The sequence below is a fragment of the Somniosus microcephalus genome, chromosome 1 (genome assembly GCF_052327205.1).
Source record: "Somniosus microcephalus isolate GS21.2 chromosome 1, FLI_Smic_1.0, whole genome shotgun sequence".
Taxonomy (NCBI): domain Eukaryota; kingdom Metazoa; phylum Chordata; class Chondrichthyes; order Squaliformes; family Somniosidae; genus Somniosus; species Somniosus microcephalus.
Genome location: NC_140987.1, coordinates 189,870,941 through 189,890,808, shown reverse-complemented (window position 1 = coordinate 189,890,808; position 19,868 = coordinate 189,870,941). Strand labels below are relative to the sequence as shown.

General features: G+C 43.6%; 1 protein-coding gene across 5 annotated transcripts in view; it reads right to left on the bottom strand.

The window, feature by feature from the left end:
* The window catches only part of mctp1a (multiple C2 domains, transmembrane 1a), a 960,306-nt gene that overhangs the window by 294,697 nt on the left and 645,741 nt on the right, over window positions 1-19,868 (bottom strand). For all 5 annotated transcript variants that reach the window (XR_015078481.1, XM_085988645.1, XM_085988632.1 and 2 more), the window contains one exon: window positions 11,679-11,781. Coding sequence is in view for 4 of the 5 variants with exons in the window: in XM_085988645.1 (XP_085844771.1) it covers window positions 11,679-11,781 (103 nt within the window). In the remaining variant the exon portion in view is untranslated. The remainder of the gene's footprint in view (window positions 1-11,678; window positions 11,782-19,868) is intronic.

Below are 19,868 nucleotides of genomic sequence, written 5' to 3'. Positions count from 1 at the left end.
CCACTCTTTCCACATATGTGGTCCAAACCTCTATCTCGTTATCAAAAACATCAATATTGCCAGAATTAGGCATCTTAGAAAAGATATGGCGCTTCCCGCGCTTTTCTTTCTTTTCTGTAGAAAAGATATGGCGCTTCCCGCGCTTTCCCGCCGCTGCTGCCGATGACAACGCTGTTTACTGCGGTTTCCGTTTGTTTTTGTTTTTTTAATTTACTGTTGGAGACTCGTTCCCGCCGGAGTTTCTCTCCAGGTCTGAACGCTGGCCTGCTTGCCGCGCCGGCCGTCTCCCGAGTGCTCCCTCCCAGTCCGTTATTGCTTGCCTCCGATTTCACTGCCTGTCTCAGCTGTAGAGCCAGCCGCTGGAGCCCCAGCCTGACGCCCAGGAAGGATTAGCGCAGTACCTGCCACCAGCTTGGCCAGCTGGTGAAACCACAGCTTCTCTCACTTCCTTGAGTCTTCAGGACGCCCGAGGAATCGATGTCCTTGAGGTGCTGCCGAATTGCAGGTAAGTCCGTTTCCACTTCGTCGCCACTGTAGTGTCCGTGTGTTGAAAAAGACACTGAAGACAGGAGTTGGTTCATAGGTATTTACTAAGCAAAGTCTGGCGGGGGGGTTCTAACGGATATACACAATACACAGGCTTATATAGCCCGAGTGGCAATCACCGGCACCACAGCACACCTGGGGCTCTTAAAGGCACATACACTACAACTCCATCTTTGTCTCCTTCTAAGTATCTATGCTATGGAATCTCTACACTCACTCCTTCATTTCTCACTCAACCTCTACTTGTCTCCCTCATTGCAGGAAAAGAGAGCTCACAATAAGTGAGAAAGAGCGAGGACAGGAGGAGAGCCACCCTCACTAGCCCACCTCACCCCCTGGGAGGAGGTGGTCCTGGAGATCGTAGGAGTGGAGGAAGATGCGCAAGTGGGGGACGGACAGACAGGTGCATCACAGCAAGCTGGTGACAGAATAGTTTTCCATCTCTCTCATTTACATTGCATGAGTCGCTGATAATGATTCTGAAGTTCTAACAGATGGACTTATGACTATCTGCAATATGCAATATGCATGTAACCTTGGCATCACATCTCTGACTCTTTCCTTTACTCCCCAACAGGACCATCGCAAGCAGCTGTCCCCACTAGCTAGAAGGAACAGCCTGAGCATCCAGACTCCTCAGAGGAAGTTGCAACCTCTGAGGGCACAGCATCAGCAGAATGCAGCGCACCCAGCACCAGCGCATACACTCACACCTCGGTGGGACCTTCAGGACATAGAGTGGTGTTGTCACCTGGTGTATCACAGCTCACAAGTGAGCATCAGCAGATTGTGGAGACAGGGACAGCAGTGGAGAGTGCTAGTCAGTGGGCGCAGGACTCTGCCAGCTCGGCTCAGCTGCATGTCGACCCTTTGCCTCTGGGTCCATCCATAAGATCAGCGGTGCTGGAACTCCAGGAACAGATGCAGGAGTCTCTGGCAGGTTTTGTCTTCAGGGTCAATGTGAGTGTGGAGCGAATGGAGGATTCCATTGCGAACATGAGCAGAGCCTTTGTGGAGTCATTGGCACATCAACGCATCACCATGGAAAGGATGGCAACCTCCATGGAGGTGATAAGTCGCCAGAGTGCAGAAAACATGGTGAGTGTTCGTAATAGAATGACATCTCTGGAGGAGCGATGGTCATCTATTGAACAGAGAAACCAGACCTTCATGGAAGTCCTTCTGAGTAGGACTGCCAGTGCAGAAACGGGTCCCCATGGCCCCCTGATGTGCAGCAAGGTGCTCTCAAGCCACTTCCAAGCGCGGGCCCCTTCTGGCCTGTGCAGCTTCAGGTGGGTGAGCAGCAGCCTGGCGCTCCTGTTGCTGCTGCTGTTGTTCCTGGTTCTGCTGGTGCCGCGGCTGGTGTTCGAGCTCATCTAATGCCCAGAAAAGAAGGAAATAAATGGCTCCCATGCTTCTGGTATATGCCTCCGTTGAGGAAGCGCTGAGTGAAGCTGGCGAGAGGGGTTTCCCAGGAGGTCACACTGGAGATGGGTGTGAGGCTCCAACCTTTCACAGGTGTGGTTAAGCCTTCTAAAAGTTGCCCCAGACCTGAGACCACGAAGTCCTGCCACCTGCAAATCATGGCTGTTCAAATCTCTTTAATGGTGGACCTGCAGTTGATAGTCACCAATGCAAAAGTGCTTCCGCCAGGTTTCACATTCGTGATTCCCACCAGGAGTGTTTTACGTGGGAAAAGGGTTAAAGTTGCAAGGGCCTGTTAAAATAGGATTATAGAGGCCATTTAGTGGTAATTAAGGGGCTTAAAGACCAGTCCCACCTGTTGTATGCGGGACGGAGTCGGGACCATCAGACACGCCTGAGTTAAAATTGCTCAGAGTCGGGAACCAGGCGGGGGGGGGTCCCGCCCGCCATTGGCCCGCCATTGTTTGCGATTTTACCCCCCCGCCCGCTTCAAAGCCCGCCTCACAGCCCAATGAAAATCGAGGCCATGGTGTTTGGTTTCTGCATGTGACAAACACATAACTGACCAAATCAAAAGTTACAATGCGCTCAAAAGTAACTTCTAAAACAAAGTACATTTATGAATGACCGTCCTTAATAGTGGCCAGAAATAACATTTCATGAATAAAAAAATACACTAAATAATAAGTTCCTCATAAAAAGTGAGATATTAGCTATTAGCAACAAAGAAGGTGTTATATGCATAGAGGCGCAGAGCAAGGCTAGAATACTCAATGAGTACTTTGTATCGGTGTTTACTAAGGAGATGGATGCTGACAAAATATCGGTAGCAGTGGAAAAGGTAGAAGCAATGGAATGGGTGAAAATTGATAAACAGGATGTACTAGAAAGGCTGGGTATGCTTAAGAGTGGATAAGTCACCTGGTTAACATGGCTTGCATTCCAGATTGCTAAGGGAATTGGGGGAGGAGATAGTGGAAGGGCTTGCCATAATTTTCTAATCTTCCCTAGATGCGGGGGAGGTGCCTGAGGATTGGAAAATGGCAAATGTGACACCATTGTTCAAGAAAGGGTGTGAAGACAATCCTAGTAACTATAGGCCAGTCAGTTTAACATCAGTGGTGGGTAAAGTTTTAGAAATAATAATCAAGGAAAAAATGAACAGGCACTTGGGGAGGTTTAAGCTAATTAAGGAGAGTCAACACGGATTTGTAAAAGGCTAATGTTTGACTAATCTAATTGAATTTTTTGATGAAGTAACAGGGAGGATCGATGAAGGGAATGCAATGGATGTTGTCTACATGGATTTTAGGAAGGCGTTTGAAAAAGTACCACACAGAAGGCAGGTTAACAAAATTGAGGCTCATGGAATAGGTGGGTCAGTGGCAGCTTGGATAAGGAATTGGCTTAAGGACAGAAAACAGCGAGTTGTGGTAAATGGCTGTTTTTCAGACTGGAGGATGGAAGACAGTGGTGTTCCCCAAGGGTCAGTGCTGGGGCCACTGCTTTTTTGATATATATAAATGACCTGGCTAATGGAATACAAAGTAGAATTTCTAAATTTGCCGATGACACCAAACTTAGGGGTGTGGCATTCAGTGAGGGCGATACCAATCGACTGCAACAGGACACAGAAAGGCTAGCTGAATGGGCAGACAAGTGGCAGATAGAATTTAATACAGAGAAGTGTGAGGTGATGCATTTTGGCAGAAGGAACAGGGAGTGGCAATATACACTTAATGACACAGTTTTAAAGAATGCGCAGGGACAGAGGGACCTGGGAGTTAATGTGCATAGGTCCCTGGAGGTGGCGGGACATATTGAGAGAGTAGTTTGCAAAGCATATGGGATTTTGGGTTTCATAAATAGAGGTATTGAGTACAAAGGTAGAGAAGTTACGCTGAATCTTTATAAAGTGCTGGTTAGGCCACAACTGGAGTATTGCATCCAGTTCTGGTCACCACACTTTAGGAAGGATGTGAAGGCCCTTGAGAGGGTGCAGAGGAGATTCACCAGAATGGTTCCGGGGATGGGGGATCTTAGCTACAGGGGCACGTTGGAGAAGCTGGATTTATTTTCATTAGAGCAAAGGAGGTTGAGGGGTGATTTGATAGAGGTGTACAAGATTATGACGGGTTTGGATAGACTAGACGGGGAAAGACTATTCCCACTAGTTGATGGTACACGGACTAGGGGACACAGATTTAAGGTTTTGGGCAAGAGATACAGGGGGGATATGAGGAAAAACTTTTTTACGCAGCGAGTGGTGATGACCTGGAACTCGCTGCCGACGGAAGTGGTGGAAGCGGAGACACTCAATGTTTTCAAGGGGAGACCGGATAGGCACTTGAGGGAAATAAACTTGCAGGGCTACAGGGATAGAGCGGGGGAATGGGACTGACTCGATTGCTCTGCAGAGAGCTGGCGCGGACTCGATGGGCCGAATGGCCTCCTTCTGTGCCGTTATGACTCTATGGGCAGGATTTTCATTGGGCCGTGGAGGCGGGATTGGAGGCATGTGCGGATGCCTGATCTGTGCTGGGACCCGCCTCCCCGAGGCGGGAAGGGGATTAGTGCCAATTAACTGCCTGTTAACAAGTAGTTAACATGCAGTTTTTAGCCTAATCCCTATTTTTATTGCTGAAGTGTGGGATTCCCGATGGCTCCAAACCACGCCAAGTTAGCGAGGCGGACTGTTGGGCTGAAGGACTTGGGGGGTTTGAGATGTCCGGTGTTCAGGTGAGTGATGGGTGCATGAGTTCAGAGGTAAGTGTGTTTGGTGTGTGTAAAGTGTTTGAAGAAGTTTTACTTACATTTACTTACCTTTACAGCCTTCCTTCCTTCAGGTCTCAGGAGTCCCTCATCTCACTGGCACAGAAAGCAGAATGGCCGCGAGCTGTCAAAAGTTGCAGCATTCAGCTTTTTGTTCCGGAGAGATCTCTAAATCAGCCTGAGAGGAAGGAATTAACTTGGAGTACAGATTGTCAGTGTTTGACAACTTCAAAGAGCTGTCAAACGCTGATATTTCATGTCAAAAGCTCTTGACAGACGAAATGTCAATCTGTGACATCACCTGTTTCCGGGTGGCCCTTAATTTGCCTCCTGAGCCCGCTGGGCGGGCTCAACAAGGTCAATCAAGTCAAAATCGGGTGGGTTGGCCATAACTCGATGGAGGCGGGACTACAACCCCTCCTCAATCAAAATCCAGCCCTATGACTTTAATACACAATGGCCCAGAAATTCGGCTCTCCACGGGTGAGTGCGCACGGGGTACTCACCCGTAGGCCGAATGGAAGTGCGGGTTTCCTGCATGCACTACGCATGCGTGGGAAACCGGCACTTCCGATCCTCTGAACGAAGGGTTTCAGAGGTCGAACGCACGCGCAGGGGAGGCTGCGCGTGCGCTTTGAACTTAGTTTTTTTTTGCAGGTTTTCACGTGAGGTTAAGCCTGTAGGATTTATACATCTAAAAAGCATTTTTTCCACAGGTTTATTATTTTTAAATGCTTTAAAGCAAGGTAAGTTTATTTTTAGCCTTGTTTTTTTTATAAAATAATTTTTTTCAAAAATTTTAATTATTGTTTAAAATAATTATTTAATGTAATTTGTAGTTTATTGAAAAAGTGTGACTTAAAAAAAAAAATTATTTGAAGGTTTAATGCTATTTTGAAGCCCGTAGTATTCATAAGTTTAGACAGGTCTTCCTGTCAATCTTAAGAATGGGCTTTTCCCTCCTCCGATTGGCTGCCCATGGCTCACGTGATCCCAGGGGACGCATCGCACTAACTACGCCCCTGGGACACGCAAGCACAGCGCGCCGGCAGCTGGGCCAGGCCCTGGAGCGGAATTCCACGGGGCCCTACAGCTCAACTGCCGGCACGCAAGGTAAGTGCAGGTCGGGGGCTTGCGCCCGCAGGAAGCCCCCGACCCGAATTTCTGGGCCAATATTAATGAATAAAACAATATATGTAGGCAAATTGTTAACCAATGATTGGTGATACAAATAGAGTTCTGTAAAGATATTTAAGCCTCACTATTTTCTCTCACCATTGAAGAAATAAAATACAGGTTAAATTTCTGATGTTATGGGCCATCGCAAAAGGGCAAGGGTGGGGGTGGAGGTGGAGGTTTGACCTTAGGCCCTCCCTGCACCCGAATTACCCAGCTTGGCATTTTTAGCTGGACTAAAATGCTGTCATTGGAGGTTATCAATGAGAAAGAGCCTCACCAAGCCTGCAAAAACTATGAAAATAAAGGATGCTCGTGATTTCCTGAGGACTGCTCAAGAGATCCACAATCCTGGATATTGGCACCAAAAAAAGGATCACAGAGGAGGTGATTTCCTGATTTTAAGAGTTTTTCTTCCTTAAAGCCGTGCTTTTTTGGGATTGTTTTGGAGATAATTCCGTTTTTGACTTTCTCGGGTAGAAATTCGATCTTGCTGGCACGAACTGGGTGCCTCTGACCTCATTTAGATGACACAGTGAGCTGCGGACACTTACTGAGCAGTTCACCGGTGGAGAGGCTTCCAATATCAGGCTGCTGCATCACTGACAATGGCCCTCAGGTAAGTGCTTAAAGGGGAAAACGATCAGGGCAGAGAGAGGAGGGAGCAGTTGGGCGACCGAGAGAGGAGGCCCAATCAGGAGGAGTGCGACAAGGAGTGGGGTAGAGGTGGCGAGCAGGGCAGTTGAAATCGTGATCGGCGGTGTGGAGGTCAAGGTTGTGATTGGGGGAGAGCGGTGGCTTCCAGCAGCCCATGGTTTTAATGTGGGCTCAGGAGGAACATGTAGATCTGGTTTTACTGAACACAGCCGTCCCGTCAACATAATTTTGCACAAAGGTGCATCAAAGAGGCATTAAACTCCTTGGCCTAGAAATTCAGTTGCTTGCACCACCAGTTTGCGCCCAAAGAGGCCACTCAGAGGCTTTAGCGCCACTGGCCACAACCACCGTGATATTTAGCGGGGCGCTAATGGCGGCGTTAGCCTGTAGCGCTGCGCCGCCACCGATGACGTCATCGGTGTGCGCAGCGCCCCACTACCGCCCCGAACGCCATATTAGGTCGCGGCCACCTCTTCCGCGCCGGCCGCAAATAGCGACCGGTACACAGGGGCCTACCTGTGGCGGTAGTGGCGCGAGTTAAGGTGGAGGTGCGGCCGGCCGCTTTTTCGGCGGCCGCCTGCCCGCACCTCCGTCCCCGGCCTCCTACACCCTCCCCCCCCGCGGCATTGCCGGCTGTTTCCCGAGAGCCTGGCACTTCTCCTTGGTGCCGGGCTCATTTGCCGGCACTCGCGGCGGGGATCGCGCTGTTGCAGGCACCTCCCCCTTAACAGTGGGAGGAAGGCCTGCAGTACCGCAGCGTGCCGTGCCGCAGCGGGTGGCGCTGCGGCACTTTGCGCGCTGATATTCAGTTTCAGCGCCCCAAGCGGGCGCGGGAAGCCTTGTTTAGTGGCCGGCTTCCATTTGGGGCTCAGAAACTGAATATCCCGATGGCGCAAGTGGCTCCGCGCGCAGCGGTAATTTCGGCGCCCGGGCGAGCTTGGCGCCCCAAACTGAATTTTTAGCCCCTTATTTGCATGTGCAAAGTTCCTAACACCTGTTTCAGGCATGGGCCCTGGACGCCTATTTTGTTATCTTTACCAATATGGCACTTTTGGCTTGTAATGAGGGTGCCCTTCCTGCCCATCATATTGGAGGCTTAGGTGCCCGCTTAGCACTCGATAAACAGTGCAGCGCCATCTCATTTCTAGGCCTCTGGGTTGTTACGTATTTTATTTGTTGGATTGGTTTAATGCTTTGTTTTTAAAATTATTTGCATTTTTGGCCTTTTTGTGCATGTTTTATTCCACAGACTTTAGCACTACTGAGAGCTTACAGCCAGCTTTAAACAACCTAATTAGGGCAGATATTCCTTTAGAAAATCCTCTTACCCTTAGGGTATTCAGAGGATGAGGAGCAATTGTAGAGGAATGAGCAAAGGTGGAAGGATCCGCAGCTGATCCAGCAGTGCAGCCATGGAGAATTCTTTGGTTTAATAAATGTTATAATGCGCCTATGCACAAGCAGCCCTGACTACATGTACCCAATGAACTGGTCCATTAAACACCATTTTTACTTAACTTCTATCATGCATGCCCATCCATTCATCTGCTGCTACCGAAATCTGTATAATTATAAATTAACATTTTAGCCAAATTTTTTATTCAAAAATTGCGATTCATACCTGTGTTTTGCAATTTTTTTTTACCCTGATGCTTGCCCTTGGTGACTGTGTATGGTAAGTATCTTAATCAATTTAGTGATGCTTCTTTCTATTCCAATGGGGGACTGAAGTGAGGTGGCTCTTGGGATACAGGTGGCTCCTCATCTACTTGTGATGGTCATCAGATTGCTCTGCAATTGCTGGTGCCACGCTTGATGCCGTGGTTGCTGCCTAGACCTGCTGCACTTCTGCCTCAGCCTGGGTCATTTAAGTGGGGCAGCTGTTTGGAATAAATGCTGTGTCGCCACAAGAGACAACTCGTTCGTACATGCCAACTCTTGCCATGCCCCTGCAATCCCTCAGCATGTCCTATGATCTGCGTGGGAGCAGCTCACAAGACTGTAATGAGGCTAAAACCCCACATGAGAATACTGCCTTGTTGATTCCAAAGTATGGTGAATCCAGAAAGATTAGACATGGACATTACAACCCAAGGCCTCTATAGCCTCAGAACATTCTGAGGATAACCTATGTCTGCATACAGGTCCTCTGTTAAAGGGAGCTCTGCTGCAGATGGCCCTGAAGGTGCCATGTGCTCCAAAGTGGACTGCAGGTCGGTGAAGCTGTCAACCATTACTACACAGATGTGGCTAATGCTCTCCTCCATAGTAGCCAATATATCTTGCAGGGTTCTTTGCACACTCTCAAATAACTGCATGAACTGATAGTGCCCAGAAAGCAGCAATTTCTATATGCAGACGCAAGATGGCACCAATTCAGCACCTTGGCAAACAAGGGTGTCCTTGAGCTGACTCTTTAGTCAGCAAGTTCCTACTCCTCCGCATTCACCTTCATTTCCTCCTTCTTACTTGTGCTGTGTGTTTCACCTGCTCCTGAATTTTAAAATCTAAAGTATCCCAGAGTGGATGTACTGGTGCTGGTGAAATGTTAGGTAAAATTAGTGCCTTTGACTGTTGTGAATGGTAGGCTCAGCAGTCTCAGGGACTGTGTCTGGTGAATTCTTGGAGACACCTACGGACACACAAGAGGAACAAATATTACAATGTTGTCAGCAACATATTCTTAACAAATGTGACTTGCTAATACATGGCCTGCTATGATTGTGTGGTGCATGACACGTTTTTAAATGGCAGAGTGCCATGTTAATGATTAAAGGGAGGCAGAATATGCAGGAATGATGGGTACTATCTTGGAGCTGTGCGACACTGTCCCACATGACCCTCTCCAATTAGCTCAAACTCTCTGGGCCACTATCTGGAGGGTAGTTTCCTTAAGGCTTGAAGAGCAAGTGGCCGCCCTACCTCCCAAACTACAGTTGAGTCAATGATCATGTTGTTGGAAGCTATGTCACTGGGCTTACATTTTCTGATAAATGAACCACATCACTTCTGAGCAGCAGGAAGGTATTCCATGAATATGGGCTGGCTTGTGATTGTGTGAAAGAGGCTAAAGGGTTCACAAATGGTATTAATGCATCCACAGTCAAAGTGCAGATGATAAGGGTGAAAGTATTCATAGTAGACATGCCATACACTGTTACAGTTAAGCAGTTAAATGCAGGATATACTAACCGTGGTAAACTTCTTCAAAGTAGAATTTGTTTTCCTCATTTGCGTAGCTGACTTCAGCACATAAAACACCATTCACCTGCTCCATTACCTCCTTCCAGGCTGACTGGACAGCAGACTTTTGAAAGGGTATTCCTCTGCCTCAAAGAGGTCAACCCTGCTTTTCTACAATGCCTCAATGTGACTGCCAAGGTTCTTTCGGTAAAGAAGGCACTCCTGCCTCATCTATGGGTCCTTGAACTGTCCTCAGCCATCTCTTGCAATCCAGTGAATGGAATTCCTGTAGCAAATGTCAAGGCATCAAACTGTGTAAGTGCTCCTTTAAGACACAGCAGCAGCTCTTTAAATCTGCTGTTGCATGGAATATCCTGTCCCCACGTCTTGCATGCTTCCTGTGCTGGACTCAATCCACAAGCTTGCACAAGGTCCATGAATAATCGTGGCATGCAATATATGCGTGTGACCTGCTAGTCCTGGTACCACTGCAACCAGAAAATTGTTTCTCCATGCTTTTCACGTGTGAAAACCCTGCATAACTTCCTCACCTCTGTAGCAGGAATAAGTTATAGGCCCTTCCATTTCTAAAAGAAAAAACAGGGATGCAAAATCTATTGGGGTAAATTTTCAGCTTCACTGCCTGAGTGGTAATACGGCAGAGCAAATGGTATGTTTGGTGTAGAACCCGCCCGATTTTCATTTTATGGGTCTGCTCCACCAAATTACCGCCGAGGCAGTGAAGGTGAAAATTTAGCCCATTGTCTTTTGGCCAATCATTGCTAGATGGAGACACAGAGATATAGATACCTGCATAATTACAAATGTATATATATAAAAATATACAAAACCAATATCATATGAATTCACTACATGTAGCACGATTGTTGTTACATTTTAGACCAATAACGACACAATAAATCAGATTATATTCTAATAAATAAATAGAACATCTTGCTCTGACAGTATGCCCTCTTGTTTACCCACTCTGTACATGAGAGCCTCTCATTCTATTCTGTATAATTTAAGAGAAGCCCGACCTGACCTTTTCGAATGAGATGAAGTCATTACAGATTTTTTTCAACCATTTTAAGCAGCACAAATTGCACTCGGCTAAGTTTTACATAAATGATGTCAGCTTGTACTTAAAGAAAGAGAGGATAATTAGATTGACATTACATTTTTTCCAACAACACCTACAATACTGTAAATCTCTTTCTATAATTCTTCCCTGTGCTTGGGATTTTATTTTTACCAGATCTATTTTAGCGACAACGCCATGCATTAACTATTAGAAATAATTTATTAGAAATGTCTGCAGAATAATAATACAACTGTTAAATCTGTCTTGAAAATAATTTTTAAAACACTTAATAGTGACAAGGTGGCACAATGTATTGATGCTCAATGGACCATACCACAGCATGGCCAATATGAGCTCAGGTCTGGCAACTCTCCACTAAGGCATGTTCCCAATTTGACCTCTGCAGTCAGCATACTGCTCGACTTTTCCTCCACAAGGGAGGGAAGATCAAAAACCCCAAGCTACTCTCACACATCTTCTCATAGCCTGTTTAAGAACAGCACTGGGAGCAGGGCAATTCTGCCCCTTGGCTTCTGGAATAGTGCATGGCAGGGAGAAAGGAGAAGGCAAACAAATATTTCAAAAATAATTTTTCATTAACATATATTTTCTTAAAATTTTTTTATTTGACATATAGGTTTAATTATTTGGAAAGCAAATTTGGTACTACAGTCCTATCGCTTTGGTGTAACTATAAGATATATTAGAGAATCCACATTTTTCCTTAGTTGATACTGATTTTAGCTGTTGTTAAAGGCTGTGTAGTTGGGACAGGAAACTGTATTATCTGTGCATTTGCACAGAGAAATCAGGAACTCACTGTGCTCATACTCACAAATTGAAGACTTTGTTCCATTCAGGGTTGAGACTCCTATGGACAGTATGTGTCTGCAGTCTGTCGTTGCTCAGTTCAATCACACAAAATGGGTCACTGCTCCCTAAAGAAAAGCCATTTTTAAATATAACATTTTTCATAACTTGGGAATTACAAGCTAAGAAGTGACAATTACTTGCACTGATGGGAATTCAAAAACTGGATCAGATTTTTAGTTGTGTAACTGAAACATGAAGTGACACTTAATCTGGGTTATTGGTTCGCCCCCTATCCCTGACCTCTCCTGTTACAGTCCACTTTTGCCATCATGCATCCTCTTGTACCAGGAAGGTAGGACAGTTAGAATTGTAGACTTCACTTTGTCAATGCTATTCCAAAATCATCTGGTGGGTTGTATAATTTAACTGTGCAACATCAGATCATTTTATCCTTCCATTCCATAAAATGGAATGCCACACTTCCTTGTGCTCCACCATCTCATGACCTAGCTGAGAATTGACAGGTACTAGCCTGCACTAGACTGATTGGAGTAGAAGTTATGCTACAGTAATATAGAGCTCTGGTTAGACTGCAGCTGGAGGACTGAGTTCAGTTCTAGGGACTGCACCTGAAGAAGGATACTTTGGCCCTGGAGAGGGTGCAGTGCAGATGAACCAGAATGATACTGGGGCCTAGATGTTTAAATTATGAGGACAGGTTGCATAGACAAGGCTTGTATTTCTTTGAGTATAGATGATTAAGGGGCGATCTAATTGAGGTGTATAAGATGATTAAAGGATATGATAGGGTAGATAGAGATAAACTATTTCCTCTGATGGGGGAGACCAGAACAAGGGAGTATAACCTTAAAATTAGAGCTAGGCTGTTCAGGGGTGATGTCAGGAAGCACTTCCTCACAGAAAGGGTAGTGGAAATCTGGAATTCTCTCCCCAAAAAGCTGTTAAGGTTAGGTCAATTGAAAATTTCAAAACTGAGATTGATAGATTTTTGTTAGGTAAGGATATTAAAGGATATTGAACCAAGGTGGGCAAATGGAATTAAGATGAAGATCAGCCATGATGTAATTGAATGGCGGAGCAGGCTCAAGGGGCTGAATGGCCTACTCTTGTTCCTATTAGTTGATAGACAGTCCTGTGACTCAACCGCATGACCTCTGATTTTGATGGATTGTGGTGCTAGCTCAAATTATTCATAAGAAAACTCCACAGCTAAAGAAAGCAGACATTTGAAGTTGTACCTGGATTTTCTTTCCATTATAAAAAAGTTTAAGTGACAGATTTTAATCTTGGTGTTAAATGATGTTCCATGCTATATTATTAAACTTGATGTTAAACACAGTTCATGCTGTGCTAGCTCCTATTAGCTCATGGGAAGCATCCTCCACTGCTGATGTGATCCTTTAATAAATTAGCTGACACACATTATGAGAGTTCAATAAAATCAACATGGCCTGCATATCTGTTCTCATTTCAACATATTGGTGCTTTTTTGATCCATTCGATAGCACTATCCATGCAACTATCCTACAAAGATATCTGGGCTTCCTCACTAGCATTGCTACTTTTAGTCCCCCTGAAGAAGATGAAATAACACATTGGCTACCACATTCACTGATGACAAGGGATATTTCTAGATTTCTGTGGTAATTAACCTGACCATGTGGGGACGGAAAACAAATTTAACAGTTAGGCCCCAGTGACAAAAACACACATCTCAATGGAGTCTGCCACATTACTAGGATGTCTGAGATAACTGCAACCCCTTTGATCATATAAATCAAAGAAGCCTTTCATACGGCTGTAGAATACTGCACAACTATTCAGGCCATTTAACTGGCATCAGACAAAATGTGTTAATTACGTTAAAAAGATATAGAAACAAAGATGTACTTAAAACCAGTTGCCCAAATATGCTTGTGAAAAACAGACACCAAAATACTCGACTAGAAAAAGAAATGAGAGGCAATTGTGCTGGTTCATGGGAAGTGAATGCTCAGTACATGCACTGAAATATCAGTGGTACTACATGTGTGCTGAAAGCTTTTATTATTAAGCTATTATTAAGCAGACAATTGTCTTTGAAATTCATTCCCAATATTTTCCTCAAGGACGTTCCTGACCAGTGAGTCATTTTATAAACACAAAAGAGGATCTCAATTAAACCATATAAATGTGTGGAAAAAATTACGAATTATACTTGTGGTTTTCTCAGGCAGTCTATCCCAACGAAGTGATGTCACAAACACAATTTGTGAAGCTCTTTTTGTTTATGGCCCTTTAGGTTACTTTTACATTTAAATATAAAATTATGAAGCAAAGTTCAAGTGACTACTCTGGAATCATCATGGTCTCTCTCCTATAATGAAGAAAGGCTAGTCATAAATACCTCCATTATTATTAGACATTTTACATAAACCATAATGTATTTTTAAAAATATAAATGTCTTTTCAGTTTCAGATGTTTATTTTCTGGTGTCTTTACAACAGCCAATCAGAATGCACACAAAGCATCAGGTCTCTCTTGTGGTGCTCTCTGCATAATATTCTACATGTTCAGCTAGATCAGATCATTGCCCTGATTGGCTGATATGACCTGCTATTTCTTCTCTCTCTGTCTCAGGCCAAAACCATGCTGCCCTCTTTAGGCCAGAACTTCACAGAACTATTAAAAATGCAATGTCAGATAATGCAGTTCCAAAAGTCCATATGGAATGATGACAAAGTAGAGTGAGGAAAGCACAACCGAAAGCCCTGACATATTGTCCAATGGGCATTCTGACAGGAATTTTCTGCATCCAGCACACTAGGCTTATAAGAAAAATATGTTGTGAAATAAGCATTCTAAGTAATGAATTCACCACCTTAAAATTCATGTTCTGTAGACTGGCTTTAAAGGTCACTGTTGTGTCTAAATATGTTGGTAACTAGTGTATATATTGTAATAGCTGGACTAAAGGTTACTTAAAATTTAACATTAATGATTAGGTTATCTGAACTTTATGGCATGTTCAAATTATACTGAGATTGAAGCTCTCTGAGGGCTAAAGCAGAATCTCTTCATTCTGTTACTAAGTATAAAAAGATTAGTATTCTTAGTTTTTTTTTGAATGATTGCATTATTTTCCCAGCTTTGTCAGATTAAAAAGAAATTGATTTCTATGCTAAATAATACAAAATGCAGGTACATTTTTACGAAAGAGAACATTGTGTTAAATATAATTAAGTTCTACATTACATATGGTGGTGTTCTGTGCCCAAGGCAGTATTTTCTAGACTGCCTCAATCAGTATGATTGAATTTTGTAAACTTTAAATTACATGTATAGGGGGATAATAGTGGGCAGTGGTAAGGCTGCAATTTTTAAAAATGCAGTTCTAATGATTGCATAAGCACTGAGAGTGATGATCAAATGCTTTACAAGTATCAGCATATTCCCAAGATGCAATTTATTGTGGCACTAGAAGGATGATTACACGGTAAAAAAATATATACATATTAGTAAACAAAAGTTTGTTTCCACTTTTCTCACTGTGCAGCAAATTAACCCCTTGATTAAAAATGTTATTACATTAAAGGTGCTATATAAGTGCAACTTCTTGAGAGTTTTTTCGAACAATTATAGCCAGAAATGACTGTTGCCGACGTTAGCAGATGAAAACTTAACGCATGTGTGTGACATTCCTTTTGTCCACTGTTTCAAGCAGCTGTTAATCCAATTATTTTAATTGGGTTAATGTTTCTGCTAAAATAGTAGACATACAAATGCAATCAGTTAAAAGTTTGTCAGTTACTATCACCAATTTCTAGGCTTATAAGAAAAAATAATTTTTGAGATAGTATTAAACACATTTCTCATTGCTTGTTTCTGAAAAATTTACAGCTTTTTTGATAATCTGCATGTGTGTTATTGTCTTTTATGTACAAATGCTGCCAAGCTTTTGAACTGAAACTGAAAGAGATGACAGAATACAGGTCCAGTTTATATACTAACTACGGAATTCCCTGTTAATCAACAGCTAACTGCTTCTCAATAAATTTGCAGTAGCAATGCCATGGACACCAACTCTTGAGTCTGTACATCATAAATTACCAATGTAATGCAAATAGTTGATCAACCCTGGTATTGACAGCTGCTGCAGGTAGAAAGCGGGACAAGAAGTTGAATAAAAACATTCTATAATATTAATATTATACTTGTCAATCTTTCTTGGTATTGCATACGGGGAGTCGAGACAGAAGGAATAATTTAAACTTTCGGTGATGCTAGAAAATATTAGGTTTTCTCTTTCTTGAATCCAAAGTGGATGACCTCACATTTCCTCACATTGAACTCCATCTGCCACAGTTTTGGCCACTCACTTAATCAAGATAAACAGCCATGCATTGGCCGGGAAAAAAACCAGAGCCGAGGCAGGCGAGAATTCTATCACTGAGAAGCTTAAAAGTCATGATCGTGACTTTTGAACAGCTGTGCAGGAAAAAGGTTGTGCATGCATAGTTGTCCCAATATTCTGAAATCCACTCCACACTGCAAGAACTACAGAATAGGAGATGCTTTAATACACTGCAGAACTGCTCCATTAACATGACAGAAAATGTGTCTCAGAGTTATACTGAAACTGTCTACAAAATGATAGAACATTAAAAACTTTACTCAAGTTATATTTTTTATATTCATTTTCAAGATGTGGGTGTCGCTGGCAAGGCCAGCATTTATTGCCCATCCCTCGTTGCCCAGGTTTTATACAACTGAGTGGCTTGCCAAGTCATCTGAGAGGGGAGTTTGGAGTCAACCACGTTGTGTGGGACTGGAATCACATATAGGCCAGACCAGGTGAGGGCGACAGGCTTCCTTCCCTAAAGCACATTAGTCAACAGTTTTGGTCCCCTTATCTGAGAAAGGACAATTCACGCCTTAGAGGCGGTGCAACAAAGGTTCACTAGATTGATTCCTGGGATGAGAGGTTTGTCCTATGAGGAGAGATTGAGTAGAATGGGCCTATACTCTCTGGAGTTTAGAAGAATGAGAGGTAATCTCATTGAAACATACAAGGTTCTGAGGGGGATTGACAGGATAGCTGCTGAGAGGTTGTTTCCCCTGGCTGGGGAGTCTAGAACTAGAGGTAACAGTATCAGAATAAGGGGTTGGACATTTAAGACTGAGATGAGGAGGAATTTCTTCACTCAGAGGGTGTGAATCCCTGGAATTCTCTCCTAAAAGGGCTGTGGATGCTGAGCCGTTGAGTATATTCAATGCTGAGATAGATTTTTGGATTCTAGGGGAATCAAGGGATATGAGGATCGGGCAGGAAAGTGGAGTTGAGGTCGAAGATCAGTCATGATCTTATTGAATGGCGGAGCAGGTTTGAAGTGAACCAGTTGGGTTTTTACAACAATCCGACTGCTTCATGGTCACTCTTACTGATAACAGTTTTATATTTCCAGTTTTTTTTTTACACTGAATTCAAATTCTCAAAGTTCCATCATGTGATTTTAAATCATGTTCTCTGGATTATTAGTCCATGCCTCTGGATTATTTGCCCAGTAACATTACTATGCTATCGTACCCATTGTTATTATTCATCAATACTAAAAAAAATTGCAGTTTGAAAATATTTATCAACTTGCAAATATCTGTAGTTTTACATTTTCTTTGTTTAAATATACAGAAGTCTTATTCAATAAATGGGACAATATAAAATGCTATGGGAATATACAGGCTTAAGGAAGATAACACCCCTCTCTGTTAATTGTATTGTTAAACCCAGCCTTTTAAACTGACTCAAAGCTCTGAGCTCTTTATTAAAAAATGCTATTCTGTAGCCCATAACCCTGTTCCTTGACACCTCTCTAGTTTCCAATTTAAACAAGTCCCCATGCGCCCTACTCTAAAGGGCTTTGTCTCCCTGTCATTGTGAAGAGAGGCGAAGCAGCCTAGAAGTGTGAAATCAGACCTCATGAGCTGAACTGTTCCCCAGGGAACTTTGGACTGCTCAGAAGGTCAAAGTCATGGGCTGGACCAGCTGAAAATGTCTGAGCACTGGTTTGTGACACAGCAGGGGAGTTAGAATTGAACACATCTTAATTAAGGCCTACAGACAGCCAAACAGGCTGTTTTCCAGACCAACTGCCAACCTTAACTGGGTCAAATTTAGCAGCACTACTAATGGCTCTAATGGTAAGTTTTGCATCACTGTTCATCACACTTCTGCTGACGCGCATCTCAGAGTATCTGATTAATGGTGATAAGCCATCAACATGCAGAGGCCCCTGCCTCAAAGCATGTCGGTTAAGCCACAGGATGAATGGCCCCTGACTAATTTATATAAAATTTCAACCCACTCTTTGCCTTTTTTGTTGAATGATGCTGCAGTTATACTTAATCAATATGTGGGAGTTGTTAAATGAGGTATTAACAACAACACTTAATCCCTTTTTTCTCGTTAATAACCTCCAGCAATTGAAATGCAATGTCCAACACTGAGCCATTCATAAAAGAAAAAAATATAGTCCCCACTCAACATTTTATGAGGAGCTTAATTGAGGTGAAACACTGTGGTGGCATTCAGCTAAACAAGGCAACGAGTCATTGTGTAAAAGAAAAGAATTCACAGTTTCACCAAAAGTGATTTGTTCTCTTAACCCTCTCATTCAGAAAAGAACCCACAGTGTTCCTAATTGCTTTTTAATTTGAAAGGGTTAATGTACTATTCAAATGTTTCTAAATGACTCTTTACAGCTCCAGAAAACAGTCATTGAAAAGCAAGAAAGAAAAATCTTTTGTAATCATTAAAAGATTTATGGTATTCTAGCATGTAGGCACTTTTCTCTGAGGTATGATAGCTTTATATCAATGGACTCTGATACATCACAATCCCCATTTTTTTGACACAAATCAGCATTATGATGACTAATTTTAAACTGCCTAAACTTGTGGATATCAGCTAAAGCTTGTAATTTCCAAATGTCTATTTACATATTTTAGTATTAATATTTTAACCACATATCAATATTTTCGATACAATTATTTGGTGTTATATTGAAGGGTTGCAGTTTTCTTCCATTAACAAAAAAAATGGCATAAAAGTGTCCCCAAATTCCATTAAAATCATATTTGTTATGTTGTTTAATGAAACACATACAGAGGTGATACAAACAGAATGCTAGTACTTCATAAAGGACTGTGTGACATGGTTTCTATTCCATCAGCAGCAAATGTTTCCCTCTCTTTATCTAAAGGCACTTGCTCGGCTATGGTTGCATGGGTGGCAGCCACATACCATTATCTCACCCAAGTGGCCATTTCGCATGTTTAAGCTTAAAGGTTGAATGTTGGCAGGTTACTCAACGATGGGGATATCACAGCTAGCCCAATCCTATCATCAACGTTCACAAACAAACATTTTTCAGCAAGCATGGGATAGTGAAAATGAGCAAGAAACCTGACTGATTTCCGCCCCCCCTTTAGGGAAACTGAAGAAGAACAACAGGCATTTATATAGCGTTTTTCATGACCTCAGGACATCCCAAAGCTCTTCAGAGCCAATAAAATATTTTTGAAGTGTGGTCACTGTTCTAATGACGAAAATGCGCAGCCAATATGTACACAGTAACGTCCTAATAATAACCAGTTAATGGGGGCTAAATTCGATAGCCCCCGAAAACGGGCGTGGGGATTGCAATGCGTGATTAACCCGTGCCCATTCAATGCAGTGCAGGCAGCACGTCAACTTTTGCATGATTTCTGCACGCAGCCAGTGCTAACCACGCTGTTGATTGGCCGCATGCATCAGCAGGGAGCTCAAAATCGTGAGAGGGTAGCACCAGTTAAAGATAGCCTGCACTGCTTAAAGCCAGACTGCACCTCTTAAAGGGAGGTGCATTGTGGCTGGAGCAGATGCTAGAAGTTGTTCTACAACTGATTCTAACCTGGGAAACACTCCATAATGGCACAACATGGGAGAGAGTGGACTCTAAGGCCTAGAAATTGAGTTTGCGCTGCGCCAGGGCTTTAGCGCCGGAAGTTAGTGCCGGCGCTAAGTCCCTTTGCGCGCGCCAAAAATTCAGTAGCGCCGCGCCCAAACGGCTGCCGGCGCTACTGAAGGGTTTTAGCGCCTGAAAACTGGCGCAACGCGCCGCATTGCGGCGCTATTCCGGCGCTGCGGCGCCCGCTGCGGTGCGGCAGGCTCGG